At 37.4% G+C, this 17578-nt stretch overlaps 1 protein-coding gene across 4 annotated transcripts in view; it reads left to right on the top strand.

Annotated features, from left to right (window-relative positions):
• supt3h (SPT3 homolog, SAGA and STAGA complex component) overlaps positions 1 to 17578 on the top strand; it is a 130713-nt gene that overhangs the window by 89056 nt on the left and 24079 nt on the right. For all 4 annotated transcript variants that reach the window (XM_079631901.1, XM_079631900.1, XM_079631902.1 and 1 more), the window contains exons 4-7: positions 2035 to 2121; positions 2833 to 2926; positions 7627 to 7754; positions 16254 to 16329. In XM_079631901.1, the coding sequence (XP_079488027.1) occupies positions 2035 to 2121; positions 2833 to 2926; positions 7627 to 7754; positions 16254 to 16329 (385 nt within the window). The remainder of the gene's footprint in view (positions 1 to 2034; positions 2122 to 2832; positions 2927 to 7626; positions 7755 to 16253; positions 16330 to 17578) is intronic.

Raw genomic sequence — 17578 nt, 5'->3', positions numbered from 1 at the left:
TTTTGGACGAGTTGTAGTCAGTTCTGTGAGTTTAATTGGCCCCACACTCCAGAGTCGAGGATATTTCAAGGGCCCTTCAGTGGCTTTACCAACAAGAGCTCTTTATTGAGGATAGCATGTCGATAGGTTTTTTTCCATTGCCTTTTCAGTTTAAATTTAAAATGAAAAAAAAAAGAGTTTTATTTAGTCCAACCTCACTAATTTCTCCAAACTAAAAGGAAATGAACCTTATTTGTAGGTGCACATTTTCAAATATAAACCAACGCATATAAATCCTATAAATAATCAATCACAATTAGATTTTTTTAAATGGAAAAAAGTCTTAACTGTGCTTAGGCTTCATGTTTTTGTGTGATTCATCCAGATATTTTTTGATGCTTAATGTAATCTTTTAAGTTATTATTTGAAGTAGGGCTCTGCAACAATGAATCGCGATTAATCATGATTAATCACATCCAAAATAAAAGTTTGCTTTACAATAATATATGTGTGTGTAGTGTGTGTAAATATTTTGTATATATAAATACACACACATGAAAAATGTGTCCTTTATATTATATATATGTATATATATGTATATATATATATATATATATATATATATATATATATATATATATATATATATATATATATATATAGTATACAGTATATACATGCACATATTTCTCAAGTATATACATGCATGTGTGTTTTTATATATCCAAAATAATTATACACAGTATATTATGTAAGATATTATGCACTGTAAAAATAGTTGGTTTAACTAAGTAACCTGGTTGCCTTAAAATGCCTTTTAAGTTCATTGAAATGGAAAAATTGAGTTAATACAATGAGGTAGATTGATTTAATCATCAGAAACTCAAAATATTTTGTTATCTGAACCACATAAATTATCTAAGTTAATTTGACAAAAGAAAAAAATTAGTGATTACAAATCATGACAATATTTTTTTTACAGTGTGTAAGTATATACACAAACTTTTATTTTGGATGCGATTAATCGCAATTAATCGGTGCGCAACCCTACTTTGAAGGTATTTGTTTTACATTTTTCAGATTGTATTTTGTTCTCATATATAAGTGCGTCCTCGACATGAAATCAACTTTTTAACTAAGGAAGCCATGTGCACAAGTAATCAAATCTTGCTATTTTTGTGTGTTTGTTATTATATACGTCACAGATCATTAGTTGTGGTTTATTTCAGTTCAGTATATTTATATAGCACTTTTCATATACGGTTCCAAAGCAGTTTTACAAAGAATAGTTTTGTTAAACTCAATCCTCCTTTTTTTTATCCTTTTGTTAGAATGGGTTTAAAAATATCAGTAAGTTAACACTACAGTCCTTCCATGAGATTTGCCATAATTCTAGAGCATTCATGGGATATGTTGATTTACATAAGAACAGCTATCATTTCCACCATGATGGATGAGCTGTTTTTCCTCTTTTGGCAACAAAGTGAAATTATAGCACTTCACCAGACATATTTCATTACAGGTTTTTTTGTCCTTCTCAAGATTTATTTGCATGTGATTTAGACATTCCTGCATAAACCTCTCATGCACTGGCTGATAAAAAGGTCGAGATGATGATGTCTTTTTAATCTTTACATTAAACCAGGACACACACAACAAACGTTAAAAACACTGCTACAAGTAATCAATCCTATTTCTAGGCTGTTTATCCTGTTTCCATATCCAGGCCAACATCACGTGGTATTTTGCTGTGGTCTGGTCATTTTTATCCATTGTTTTGATGCATTTCTCTGTGTTTACATTGCAGACAAGGACATTTTCTGTCACATTTGAGTGAAATAGTCATACGTTCTTGCACAAGACCTGAAGCTCACATCACGCCATAAGTCCTGCTCTCAAAATAAAAGCCCTTATCAGTTTCCTCAAGGTCTTTAGGCTGCACATGCAGTGAGTCAGTCGCCTACAATGCGCTGATTTTAAAAACATATTTCGGTAGATGTTAGCGAGCGCTGATTGTTTCTTTGCTGATTGAATTGCCTTTCTTTCCTCCCTCAGCTCCACCAGGCCGCCGAAGTGGCCCTCCTGAGAGGGGCCAGGGTCATTTCACCAGAGGATATCATCTTTCTAATGAGGAAAGACAAGGTAAAAGCACACAAATATGAGACATTACCGCAACATAAATCATTACCCTTCCTTTTTATGAACTACTGGTTTGGTTATTGCTTTTGTAGTTCTGTTGCTTTACAATCACAGGTTGGAAGTAAGAATCAGGGCTGGGTGATATAATAAAACATCGTTCATAATCTTTTCTAACCCTATGTTTTGATATGCATGTGATTTCAGTGAATTAGGCAAGTAGATTCAATAAGTTTATTGGAAAAAACTAAAACACAAGCATTTATAAGTATAATGAATCAATCAATCAAATAAAGGTTTTACACTGGATATTTTACGAAGCGTTTGAATAAAATGTACATGATGAACTTGCTTGAATGGTTATGCACAGGAATTTTTGATTTGATTCATTGAAATGGACAATCTGAACTGATTCACAGAAATTCATCCAACTTAGCACTATTAACTACCGTACATATTTTTTTCTACTGAGGTTTATTCATTTTTGCAATATCCCGATATGCAAAATGCTGATTAATTCAGTATTTCCAGCAAAATTGTGGATGTATCACCCAGCTAGAAAGAATTGAATATCTTGAATGTAATAGAGGAAAAAGAACTCAAATATCACTGTGAGATGGATGGATGGATGGATGGATGGATGGATGGATGGACATTGTTTTAGTTTAAAATCTGAGCCTGAGTTTCTTTCTTTCTTCTTTTATTTTATTCTCTTAGAAAAAATTACAGCGGCTCATCAAGTACATGCAGTTCAGAGACTACAAATCCAAAGTCCTAAAAACCATCGACGATGAGGACCCGCTGGATTCAGGTATGAGATGTGTAGTATTTTCTGATTCATCCGCTCATTTTTTACAAATATTTTGAACCTGACTTTTTGATAACAACAAACAATGAATCATGCACTTTAATGTTAAATCACGTGTATTGCTGAGAGAAAATAAGATCGCCATCACGGCGTATTTTATTACGCCATTTTGGAGGAATTCAAATCTTTTAGAACCGTTAAAGGATCCAAACATCATGAAAATGACTCGCTTCCAAAACCGGTTAAAAATGGAACCATTTCTGAACGAGAACCAGTTTGCGCCTCCCAACCCAAGTTAACGTATGCTACTTTCATATATATTGCAGCTTAGCATGTTTTCCTTTTGAATGATTTTCTCCATAAGATATTTAAAACATTTTTCCCCCCGTCAACGGCCGTTGCCTTAAACGACGAAGCCGTGCATAATGAGCAGAGTCGAGCGAGGTCATTTTGTACGCCGCAGTCAATCAGCGAGAGTCATTAACCAAAATGCAGACAGAAGCTTTGGCATCAATCTGCTTTGAACAGCGCTCCGCCGCCCTCATCAATACCACCGAAAACTGAGCGCCAGGGAGGAAAACCATCCGCAGAAGCGGCGGACGTCCCGTGTAATGTCATGCGGAGTATCATTAGGACTCTTGCTCCTCATCTAGAGTGTAACTTGAGAGATGGAAGAACTTTGAAATGCTGCGCTCCGAGAGTCTCTGTGTCTGAACGCAGATGCTTTTCCATGGCTCACTCTTTTTAACGTGTGGCTCTTCTTGCGTGCTGTTTTGGCTTCGTGACCCTATCCGTGACGCTTTCAATCGGGAGATTATTGTTCCCTGACTATTATCTGTGTTATTGCATGCGATATCAAATATAAGAGGGAATTGTTTCATTGTGAGGAGAGAACAGCCTCTTTCTGTCCTGGGAGGCCTGCGGTGGGAGCCGGCCTATGTTAGGACGTGGTTTTACTCTGCTGTGGTGTGTTCGGAGGGTTGCAAAAGAGGGCAACGTAAAGCAGTTTGGGTTTTTGATATCTTTCCATACAATACAGTGTTCATGGAGTGACCCCTACAACAAAACTACGCTGCAAATGAGGACCTTCTGTTCAACCGCTATTGTCTTTTTTTGGGTTGTTCAGCAGATTTGGGGTGAGATATAGTGTAGCCTGAGATTGTCATTGTGAAATCCTGTTTATTTTCTTACTATGTGTTCCTATATGGTCTTACTGTGAGAAGTTCCTTTTTTAAATCTGAAATGATTTCTCTTTTATTTTCCATTTAGAGACACTTTTCACCATGCGTTCAATTCTCAGTGTAAAGAAATTGGTCTTACATGTTTTTTTCCCCATTGAATATCCTTTTTCGGAAATACTCATAGTTACGGAAGTAAATTGGGTGGCAAGCTCTGTTGGTTGAGTGGTTAGTCGTGTTTAGACATTTAGACACATTGCTCTGTAAACAGACGCTCAGTTAAATTAAGTATACTAATTTAACTGAGTAATTAACTACTAGTATTTAGTATTTATTTAGTTTGATCTTAATGCACCATTTCATCATTATTAGATCACCTAATTTGACTTGTCCAGTTGAATTGTCTCATCGTTTTTTCAATTCTCTGTTTAAAATATTAAGTCTCGCCCATTTTTTCGAGTTTAATATCCTGTTTCCCTTAGAAATACTACCTAGTTATGGAAGCAAATTGCAAGCGCTGTTGGTTGGTTAGACATTTAGACATATTGTTCTGTAAACATACGCTCAGTTAAATTAAGGTAGGTAAGTCAAGTAAAAAAAATGTGTGATATGAAAAGCTTTATGTGTTTTTATTCACAGTTTTATCTTTTGATCTGCTGTGTTCGAAACACTTCTGCTCACCCTGGTACAGTCACATTTAAAAAGCCATTTTTTACTTGTACTTCCTAATTTTGAAGGATGAATCCACTAAATCAAATATGTTTTTACTAGTGTTTATTTAATTAGATTTTAATGCACCGTTTCATCATTATTAGATTAACTATTCGTCCAAGCCAGGATTTTTCAAGGCCTGGTATTCATGCAAATATTGTATCAAATGTCAAATGAAGGATTCTTTAAAGCCAGAATGCACTATTAATTATGTGCGTCGACATATTTGTATCATTTAAAAAGTGAGTTTATACAAAGTGACTTTTTTACCGTTTGATTGAATTGCCCCGTTTACATGGGAACTCCACAATTACAGTCTGTTCAAGGTTGTGCCGTGCCAGGACCAGCGAACCTGAAGCCCATAAAACAAGCTGTTATTTAGGTGTCATAAATTCAGTAACCTTGATTAAACATTTTCTGGGGCTATTTCTGTCATTCTCAACCAGACGTTACTTCACAGAAGTGTGTTTAATCAGTGTATTTCCTTTCATTTAATTAACATTTTCCTTCTTTTTTTCATTTTCCCACCCTGGAGCTTTATGCCTGTAATGCCCACTGACGCTGAACCACATGAACATGCTGGAAAAAGTGAAAGTCGTTCGCTGTGGTAGAGCTTGAAATGATGCTGCTGTGGGAATTATGTACATAGTGAAAAAAATCACTCGTATTCGAGGTTCCTCTTTGAGCTTCTATTTTTCAGCTCTGTTTTATATATATATATATATATATATATATATATATATATATATTGCCAACAGTTTTGTGATGTCTGCCTTTACATCCACATGAACTTTAATGATATCCCATTCTTAATATGTAGGGTTTAATATGGAGTTGGCCCATCCTTTGCAGCTATAACAGCTTCAACACTTCTGTGAAGGATTTCCACAAGGTTTAGGAATGTGTTTATGGGATTTTTTGACCATTCTTCTAGAAGAGCATTTGTGAGGTCAGGCACTGATTTTGGACGAGAAGGCTTGGCTTGCAGTGTCATCACAAAGGTGTTCTATCGGGTTGAGGTCAGGACTCTGTGCCGGCCAGTCAAGTTCCTCCACACCAAACTCGCTCATCCATGTCTTTATGGACCTTGCTTTGTGCACTGGTGCGCAGTCATGTTGGAACAGGAATCGGGCCTTTCCCAAACTGTTCCCACAAAGTTGAGAGCATGAAATTGTCCAAAATGTCTTGGTGTGCTGAAGCATTAAGAGTTCCTTTCACTGGAACTAAGGGGCCAAGCCCAACGCCTGAAAAACAACCCCACACCATAATCCCCCCTCCACCAAACTTTACACTTGGCACAATGCAGTCAGGCAAGTCCCGTTCTCCTGGCAAAGGCCAAACCCAGACTCTTCCATCGGATTGCCAGACAGAGAAGCGTGATTCGTCACTCTAGAGAACAAGTCTTCACTGCTCTAGAGTCCAGTGGCGGCGTGCTTTACACCACTGCATCCCATGCTTTGCATTGCACTTGGTGATGTAAGGTTTGGATGCAGCTGTTCGGCTATAGAAACCCATTCCTTTAAGCTCTCTACGCATTGTTCTTGAGCTAATCTGAAGGCCACACGAAGTTTGGAGGTCTGTAGCTATTGACTGCAGAAAGTTGGCGACTTCTGCACACTGTGCGCCTCAGCATGCGCTGACCCCACTCTGTGATTTTACATGGCCAGTTGCTGTTGTTCCCAATTGCTTCCACTTTGTTATAATACCACTAACAGTTGACGGTGGAATATTTAGTTGTGAGGAAATTTCACGAATGGACTTAATACACAGGTGGCAACCTATCACAGTACCACGCTTGAAGTCACCGAGCTCCTGAGAGCGACCCATTCTTACACAAATGTTTGTAGAAGCGTCTGCATGCAATGTGCTTGATTTTATACAACTGTGGCCATGGAAGTGATTGGAACACCCAAAGTCAATTATTTGGAGGTGTGTCCCAATACTTTTGGCAATATGGTGTATATATACACTGCCGTTCAAAAGTTTAGGATCGGTACGATTTTTTAAAAGAAGTCTTTTCTGCTCACTAAGGCTGCATTTATTTGATTTAAAAAAAAAATATATATATTGTGAAATATTATTACAATTTAAAATACCTATTTTCTATTAAAAAATATTTTAAAATGTAATTTATTCCTGTTTCAGCATCATAACTCCAGTCTTCAGTGTCACATGATGCTTCACAAATAATTTCAATATGCTGATTTGATGCTCAAGAAAAATGTATTATTATTGTCAACTAACAGTTTTACCTGGAGATGCACAATATATTGGAACTATATCAGTCATATATGGATAATTATCTGCCAATATCGGATCAATTTAGATCATCACTTTTCACTATCTGAAAGGGATTGTGATAGATTATGGCAAAGAATAAACCCTTTAAGAGCACTATTTCATGAAGAACATTCTTTTTCACTTTTTTCTATAATATCCAACAAATCATTCAAATCCATTAATTTGGACGTTGAACTCTGATTGACTAAACAGCAATCTTCAGATCCCTCTGATGATAATGTGCACTTATTTTTCCTTATTTAAACAGTGTGTATACTTTTGTTCAATAGCAGATTTCAAATAAACGTTTTCCTATATTTTTAAGAGTTACAAGACTGGAGTTATATATACAAGAGTTATTGGCCTTCAGAGGTCTGGCTTGCTTCTGAGCCGAGATGACTCAGGTAAAGAACAGAAAGCACTGTAGGCGAGTGGGCCGCTGCATCTCGAGTCAGGTGTAAACAAGCCCAGCTGGCCTGCAGATGTGTTCAGGACAGAGAGTCAGCAAATGTGCCTGTTTCTGTCCTCTTGCAGACAAATACAGCAGCAACAAGAGGCAGCGTCTGGCGCAGGACTTCCTGGGCTCCATCGACCAGACGGGGGAATTCTTGTCTCTGGTGGAGGAAGAGGAGGTGGATGAAGTCAAGCAGGAACGGCTGGAGGTGAGTAGGAGGCTCCTAAAAATGTGCTTCAGCCTGAACACCCAGAGCTCACACACCAGCGAGGGTGGACGGCACCGAAACTCAAGGGGATTATCCTGCGGTCAAAGAAAGAGAAAGAGAGGAATCTTCGGTTCATTCTTCTATGATAAAGACTGCCAAACTAACTAAAACCCTGCAGTTCAGTTAGCACTTTGTCATGTACATTTAAAATTAGATTTTAAGCGTGCTCACATGCACAGAAATGTAATAACTCTCAAAAATCAAGTTTATTATACAAATAATCTATAAAATCAATAAACTGGGAATGCAAGAATTCACAAGATTTTGAAAGAATTTAAAGTCTCTGATAGTGACGTCAAAACCTAAACATTCACGTGCTTAGTCTTAAGATATATACAGTTATTTTTGGATGGCTAAGGATATCAGATACTTTTTTATATTATATATATATTTTTATTTTTTTTTCTAAATTGGATACTTATTTTTGGTTACACTTTATTTTGATGGTCCACTTTAGGTATTCCACTAACTATAAGTCACTCTGCATGTCAACTAACTCTCATTAGAGTATTAATAGACTGTTAGAAACATGTAATTAATAGACTGTTAGTTGACATGTAGTTACTATTCATGGGGGACCTTCAAAATAAAGTGTTAGCAGATATTAAGCAGACAGTCTTAATATTTTTTTTATTTGACATGTAGTTGCAAAGTAACTTATAGTTAGTAGAATTTCTAAAGTGGACTAAAGTGTAACCTTTTTTATCATTGTGCATAATAACCTTATGTGTTTCTGTATAGAACATCCATGAAAAAACTGATCAGTACTAATTTCCAGTATAATTTCTTTAGTGACTCAGAAGCTAAAACTACGCAGACATGTGCCCTTAAATAACGCTATGAACAGGCGCAGTTTATGTGTAACAGAAGTTTGACTTACACAAGGTGTTTAAACATGTTGAATATAGTCATGCACCATAGAGACTGATATTGAGACGACACTGAAAAATGTGGTTTTGAGACTCGTGTTCCTTAAAAAACAAGAAACCGAGGATCAAACTCCTGTCAGAAGGTCCGACTGGGTTTCATCCCCTCCAATAGTATTAACATCCCATCTGGGTTTCCATTGTGATGTCAAATAAGCCACGAGTGAATCTAGAGAGCGGGAATTTGACCTGGAAAACGTCATTATGAAGTCAACAGGAGCGTTTTCAGTCTTTATCAGTCCAGATCAGACATTGATGAGTCTCTGCGATATGAACGTGACCTCTTGTGGCACACACACAGGAGTCTTTGTAACATCCTTTTGTTCTCACTGTGCCAAGGGAAATAAATGGCCATAAATAAATAAATTACAGCCGAAAGATGTAATTAAAGTTCTGAAGCAAGAACCGTGGACAAGGGGGTATTACCATGAGACTTTATACGTCCCGTCTCAATTAAAAACCAAGCACCAGTCTGTTCTGGATGTGGCCAAGAAAGCCTGCGGTTTCCCCCAAAACTTTGTTCCTACTGAGTGTTTTAATGGGTATGTTTTAGCTATCAGGACAACCTTTTGGGAATAAGGAACCATATCCTTCTGGGCCTCCCACTTTGCCCCTCTCATGAAGTCCTCGAGAGAGGAGCTTTATGGTTTAACCACACGGCACTGTGCTGCTTTATCTAGTGCCCTGTTCGCCCCGCCACCACCCCCTTGTCTTCTTTAACTAGCTCTTTTAGTGGCTGAGAGCACATGTCTGCTTTTCCTGTGCTCTTCCATCTGCTCGCCTTACCGGTTGCATATAGACGTTGTGGGGTGATCATGTAGTTGTCAGATTTCATATTTCAAATTTATGTTTGACTTTTTATATTTCTTTGCTAGTAGCTAGCTAGTGGCCGCCCAATTTTTCAATATCCAGTGTAGAAGCATCTGTAGGCACGTTTCCATTACAGATTTGCGCAAAACTTTTGCTATTTTTTTCTTCTTCTAAATGTTGACAAAAAACTATTGCGAAATGACGGCGTTTCCATTAACCGATGTTATGCGACTAAAACTGAATTTTTTTCTCTCATTACAAAAATCATGGCAATGGACGTTGGTAGGTTTATGTATATCCCAGTCACCGCACTGGCCATTATTATTAATCAAAGGAGACGTATTGTGTTATCCAATCATTAATGGCAAGGAAAGACCCTTATACTGGGAGTGTTTCTCCCTCATATCTGCTTCGAGGTCTTGATTGTGGCAGTTCTTTGAGGTTTCGAATCCAGTATCCCTGTAATTCTTTTGTCTTTTATGAATTTAATAAACATCTCTGTCTCGTATTCTGTCCAAACACATCGCGTCATCTCTGTCTCGTATTCTGTCCAAACACATCGCGTCATCTACGTCAGGTGACCTGTAAATGCGCAAAAACTGTTTCCATTGCAGTTTTACAAAATATACTTTTTTCGAATTGCCTGAAAAACCAAAAAGCGTAAAAACTTTTTGCGATAAATGGGAGTTTTTACGAAATTGACGTGTTTCCATTGGGCGTATTTTCAATTCGCAATTTCAATTTGCGCATTTTGAAGGGTAATGGAAACGCGACTTGTGTCTGTCTGTCACAAGTTTACTTTTTGTAAATGTGCATTTTATGAGTGCATAATGTTAAACTGTTCTTTCATTCTTCATTTTGCTCAACTTTTTCATAATTTGAAAGCTTTATTATTATTATTTTTTTAATAGTTAGTGTATTGTGGCAAGCAGAGCGGGGCCGAGAGCCATGAGAGCGGAGCAAGTCCGGTGGTGCAAGTGTTAATGAGCGTTACCTGCGCGCCACATTTTCATTTTCACAGAGGAGCTCCGTAAGGATAAAAGGAGCAGTGACGACAGTGAGAGATGAGAGAGGGCCAGGCCTGGACTTTATGTTGGTGTTTTGTTTTAGTTTATGCGGCAGTTGTCCGTGAGGGGTTGCCGCTTTACTTTACTTTTGTTGGTTTTCCTTATCTTGTCGTTAAATTTACGTTCACCATTTGCCAGTTCCCACCGCCGCCTTCCCTGAGCTTTTAACAATGTTACATATATGTATGTATTAGGGCTGTCAAAATTAACGTGTTAACGCATGCAATTGATTTTTTTCAGTTTAACACGTTAAAAATATTTAAAGCAATTAAAGCAGCATCCGTTTTTACCATTATTCCTTGGCTAGTGTTCCATTATGTGATCACGCAGATACTTTTATCGTTTAACATTTAAACACGATAAGACAAAAGTGAACGCGGTGCAGTGCTGACGTGTGTCTGTGAATCTCCTGTCTGTGTGACACACACACACACACACACACACACACACACACACACACTCGTGCGCACAGAAGCAGTGTCAGGCAGCGCTTGAACTTGAAATAGACAGCTTTTGATTATACCGTAATGCTGAAAGGCTAAAATTGAGAAAACAGAGACATCTGTAGCAGTGTTGGTATCTGTGATACTGGCCTGCTTCTTTCATAAAGATGCCATTAAACAAATATTTAAATATAGGCTACTGTCTTTGTTATTTCTACATTAATTTAAAGATTAAATGTGAAATTAGTACAATGTAAAAATATATTAAACACTGTTTTGTTTTTTTATACTTGAACTCATTTTATAATTGATGAACTTTACAGACAGTTATAGTATATATGTGTGTGTGTGTGTGTGTGTGTGTGTGTGTGTGTGTGTGTGTGTGTGTGTGTGTGTGTGTGTGTGTGTGTGTGTGTGTGTGTGTGTGTGTGTGTATGTGTATATGTATATGTATATGTGTGTGTATATATATGTATGTACACCAATACTTAACTGACCTCTGAACAATGAGACTTTTTCTTTGTAGTGCTGCTTTACAGCAGAATTTAATTATGTTAGCATCATTGAATCATTATTTTCCTGTTTATCGCCATAAAGCTACTTTGAAACAATCTGTATTGTAAAAAACATTAAAGGATAAAATAAAGCAAAAAAACACGACAGTAGAGACATTTATAATGTTATAATAAAAAAATATATATTCATATCGATGCTGTTCTATATTTTTTTTATTTATTAAAGGATCCTGAAAGAAAGGCATCCAATTTCCACAAAAATGTGATGTTTTCAACATTTTAAATAATAATAAATGTTTCTGGAGCAGCAAATCAGCATATTAGAGTGATTTCTGAAGGATCATGTGACACTGAAGACTGGAGAAACGATGCAGAAAATTCAGCTTTGCATCAGGAGTAAATTACACTTTAAAATATGTTCACATAGAAAACAGCTATTTTAAATTGTAATAATATTTCTCAATATTATATATATTGTGTACTGGTGTTTTTGATCTGTGAAGTAAATAAAGCCTTGTTGAGCATAAGAGACTTCTATATATAAAAATAAAAATAAACCCCAAACTTTTGGAAGGTAGCGCACTCAATAATTATATAAATTATTATTATATCATATTTCTTATATAAATTATTTATTATTCAAATGTTTTTTGTAAAGTAGTATTTCATTATATACAATGATATCTATCATATCATATATCATATAATAACTTTATTTACATAATATATATATACAATTTTACCAAACACATTTTTTGTGACTAATTGTGTTTGAAAACAATAGCCAAAATAGCGCAAAGTGCCCAAATATCGTCTGCTTCGTTGGCCTGGTCAGTATATCAGTCTAGCACTATACTAGTAGCTCTCTATTACAGTAAATCTGACTATTTCAATGACCTCATTTGCATCGTCCATTTACTCGCTACTAGATTTCCTCGCTGCTGTGAATAAACTACAACACTTGTGTAAATACTCAGGCCATTATTTCATAGGATTTCCAAAGCCACAGCTTACAGGTCAAACATCTGTCAGATGTCCAGTCCTCTAACACCGTGTGAACAGCCAGGGCAGCCGGTATAATACACTTGATCAGCCGGCGATGCAGGCTTCTCTGTTGTCAGTGGTGTGTGGATTGTATTTCCTCAGGCAGATCATCCATCTTCCCAAGGACCCTCTAAGATCTCTTGACAATCTGTTATTTTCTCGGCCACATTCAGATGGGAATGCTTAAAAGTGTTTTTGTCATGATGTGTGGGATCCGCATTGTTTTTTGCCTTAATGCCATGATGACAGCAGGATGCTATTCTGGGACACTGGTGATCTGTCTTTTGCAAATTCCCTTGGAAATCGCAAACGCTGAAACCGGCTACGTAAACTCTTGTACTTTCGCTTGCTTGGGTCTTCATAAAACTTTTTTTTTTTTTCACCTTTAGATTTTTTCTTTAAAGGAAAGTAATGCCATCAGTAAACTAGTTAATAAACTAGATGTTTTTGAGTTTGAAGACAATGTAAAAGCATCTCTGATGTTATGCTCTCTTTAAAAACACGTCTTTTAGTGAACTTGAGTGAAATAGATTTTTTTTTTTTTGCATGAATTCACAATGTGCCTGGCTTTGAAAGTCTTTTTTTGTACATGTTTGTTTGTTAATTCATTAATTTTTACTTTCTATTCTCATTTAATTATTATAAAACCACTTTTACCTTACATGTCATACTTATATAAAATATAATATATATCATAAATCAATGCCTCTGAATTTGAAAGTGCTTTAGTTAATTTGATCCAGTATTTATTTATTTTTTATTGTTTGTTTGTTTTGAGCAATGTCACTTTTAGCATATCATAGCAAATTACTGATAAATATCTGATGTCCCCAGAGTGCGTATGTGAAGTTTTAGCTCAAAATACCCCACAGATATTTTTATATAACATGTTAAAATTGTCACTTTTTGAGGGTGATCAAAAACACACTGTTTTTGTGTCTGTCCCTTTAAATGCAAATGAGCTGCTGCTCCCGGCACAGGGGGCGGAGCTTCAAGAGCTTGTGTGTGTTAGCATCTTCAATTACCTCACACAGACACGCACTGAAAATTTCTAAAACTTTTAGTATTTTATGTTCATATGAGTCAAACAAAGATGGAGAGACTCAAGAAGAAGTGATCATAATCAACCGCCCCTTTAATATATAATATATTTAATCTAAATTCCACTTGGGTCTGGAAAACAAAATAAAAAAAAACATTTAAGTTTCTTTCTTTTTTTTTCATGGTAACGTAAAAGTGAAAAATATTTGAAATGACATGCATGGGGAAATTACAGTGAACCTGGAGCACTGGGTTAACAATGCATTTTATAGTTGAATCGTTCACAGAGATTGTCTTCGTTCACTTCAATGTGGTCTGAGATTGTTCGGAGCGTTCACATTTACACCAAAATGAATGCAATACGATCTCAGACCAAATGAACTGCACCAGCATTTGTGTTTTGCATTAGAAAATCCATGTTAATTCCTGTTTAGACTTTTTAATATAAAATGTATTTCGTATTTATGTATATTTTCTATTTTTTTTTACTTTTTCCACTGTCTAAGTCTACCTGGGAGGTAGATGTGCCCACTCTCTAAATGTTATATAATTTCTACATATATTGACCTGACTACTGAATAAAAACAATGGTTCACAAATAAAGAAAAATGCCTAGCCCTTTACGCAAGACAATTGAACATGAACTGAGGATGCTTTATTATTGATTATGACCCTTTAAAGGTCCAGGAAGTTAATAGTTTGCTCTTTGCTTTCTTTCAGGGATTTGTGAGTGGCATCAGGTGTCATATTCAGTTCTCTTCGACCTGAAAGTAATTGTCACGGTTTGTTTAAACCAGCGCGTATGACTGCTCAGCGATCACTGACTCTCTTTCAAGCAGCTTCTACGAGCAAAACGAGCGGCACTTTAAATTCATTTCTGTTTGATCGTCTAAACTTAGCCGTGCGTCTGAATGAAATGCCCCACAAATTTAATTATAGCCTGCCTCGGGCTGTTAATCACCGATGCGCGGGTTGACGCGCATTGAAATATACTAGATAGCCAAAGTATATCTTGGGCCTCAGCCTATGGAAATCTCATCGCTAGCAGTGCTACAAATTGAGATTCCCTTTATCCAGACCACACTGGCATGAAATGAAAGTCGCGAGCGGGCCAAATCAAATATTTGCCCACGTCCTCCTCTACGGCCGCCGCGTCAGTTGTGGGTATAATTTGGCTATTAGCAGGTGGGTCAACGTTTTGATTTAATCAGCGGCTATACATATAGTATTCAAACATCGAATCCCCCCGCTGCTCTTTTCAGTCAATAAGCCACAGTCAAAACATTTCTCCTGTCTCTGGCCGACCCGGCTGACAAGAGTTATTTAAAAGTGCAGCGGCTCCAGTCTCGTATCGCTCGCGGCCCAATTTGGAGCGGGACCCAGACACCGAGGCTGCTGCGAATTCCCCCTCCGAGCTGCAAAACGAGACCTCCGTTCGGCTCTTAACGACACTAATAGAAATCACAGTTCCAGCGCTGTGTAACGAGAAGGCGCTCGGCATCATTAATATGTATTTTCAAAGATGGAATTTCCAATGACTGCCAGCTAACTAAATAAAAAGACTCCGGTTGGTTTGGGTGGCCTGAAAACGAATCCAGGCGGCCTCGCATCGGGCCCCGGAGCCCCGAGCGTCATGTCAGACTGTCCTCAGTCTCCAACTTGACGCTTCCCGCTTACCAGTCTCTCTCTAGACTGTAAAACAGATTCTTTGCGGCAGGAGTGTGTGTGTGTGTGTGTGTGTGTGTGTGGGGGGGGTTATGGTCATAAACCTTGAACCTTTTTTTTATGACACACAGCCTGGTAGAGAGCTCAAATTGACTGTTATGTGAAGGTATGAAATTGGTCCAGGATGAGGAAATGTCTAATTATAGGTTCTGACCTGCAACTTAACACGCTCAGCTGTAAATCCAAGTGAAACCTGTTGGGTTGCTATTAAGAGGGTTCATTACTGTGCGTGGCTCTCTTAAAGTTTACAGAGACCGTCCTTCTCTAATGTTATGCCATTCTATCTTAAAATTTCTATTTAGTAGCTGATAAAACTGTGGTTTAAAACATGACATCAAACAGGAGCTGCACAATATCTTAATTTAAGAGAGTATTATGGGATCCAAAAAATTCCTATCAGCAAATCCCTAACCCAACACTTCACCTTCAAACGCTCATTATGACGGGTGATCTTTTAAAGAAATGTAAACTTTTATTCAGCTAGGATGAATTGATCAAAAGTGACAAATAAACTGTTATTTTGAACGTTCTATTCATTAAATAGTCTTGAAAAAATGTTTTGCAAATGTTTTCAACATTGATAATAATAATAAATGTTTCTTGAGCAGCAAATCCTCATATTAGAATGATTTCTGAAGGATCATGTGACACTGAAGACTGGAGTAATGATGCTGAAAATTCAGCTTTTGCATCAAAGGAATAAAATACACTTAAAAAATCTTACTGACCCCAAACTTTCTAGAAACCAGAATATCACAGACAGGAAAACCCTAGCTAGCAAAGTGGCAGTGAGTTTTGCACGGGCGTGTATTTCTTGACTTTTGTTTCATGAAAATAGTTAATGTTCTTCTTTTAATTTTTTATACAGAGAATTGAGAAGATGACAAGAAACATGGATTCCAGTCTGTACAGTGATTTCTGTGAAAGTCGACAGCTGAGTTTCTGTGAGTAATCGTTTACATTCTGTACACGATTGTTTTCATTTAATTTTTGCGTTTCGAAAGTGACTTACTTTGCATTGAAGGAACACATTTTATCAGTTCATGCGTTACCTGGGGATCGAACCCATGACATTGGCGTTGCTAGTGACATGCTATAGTGTCAGAGCTACAATAATTATTTTCTCTGGGGTTTACTGCATGAAAGCATCCGTTGTGTTGCTCCAGGAGCAGGTCAGGTGTGGTTTGTAGTATCAATGTAAAGCAGATCACTCCTCAGAAGAACTCCTGCATCAGAAATCGTCTCCGATGAGTTGTTCGGTTGGCAGTTGTGCGCCCGAGGGCTTGTAAGAACGCAGCTGTGGGATTGTGAACACACCACTACTGGCTTCTGAAGGCCACATTTCAGCACTAATAACATGTTCGCTGGCTTTGTGCCGCTCCAGTAGCTGTGATGTCTTACTGGCATTGAGCTGCAGGTTGGGACAACAGCGCAGTAAATGTGTCTGAATAACCCTGTTACATAACACTGATGCTGAGTAAACACAACAAAGTGTTTTTGGTTTAATAGGATATGTTTGGAATTAAAGGGTTAGTTCACCCAAAAATGAAAATAATGTCATTGACTCACCCTCATGTCGTTCTAAGCCCGTAAGACCTCCGTTCATCTTCGGAACACAGTTTAAGATATTTTAGATTTAGTCCGAGAGATTTCTGTCCCTCCATTGAAGCTGTATATACAGTATACTGTCCATGTCCATAAAGGTAATATAAACATCATCAAAGTAGTCCATGTGACATCAGTGGGTTAGTTAGAAGTTTTTGAAGCATCGAAAATACTTTTTGGTCCAAAAATAACACAAAATAAGACTTTATTCAGCATTGTATTCTCTCCCGGGTCTGTTGTCAATCTGCGTTCAGGACTCCGCAGTGACGCTGCTGACGTAAGACGCTGATGACGTGTTATCTGGTGCGCCCGATCTTCGTTTACAGTCTGAGGAAGACGCACGCTATATTCAAGCTATTCTACATTGTTTGCGTGGATATCATTTTTTTAATGGTGCGTAAATGTGCATGTCGCGGATGAGACACTTTTACAGCGTGCGTTTCCCTCAGTCTATAAATGAAGCTCGGGCGCACCAGATAACACGTCATCAGCGTCTTACGCCATCAGCGTAACTGTGAAGGATTGACAACAGACCCGGGAGAGAATACAATGCTGAATAAAGTTTTATTTTGTGTTATTTTTGGACCA

This window comes from Phoxinus phoxinus (assembly GCF_949152265.1).
Source record: "Phoxinus phoxinus genome assembly, chromosome: 13".
Lineage (NCBI taxonomy): Eukaryota > Metazoa > Chordata > Actinopteri > Cypriniformes > Leuciscidae > Phoxinus > Phoxinus phoxinus.
Note: the sequence above shows the minus strand (reverse complement) of the source record. Positions and strands in the feature narration are given on the sequence as shown.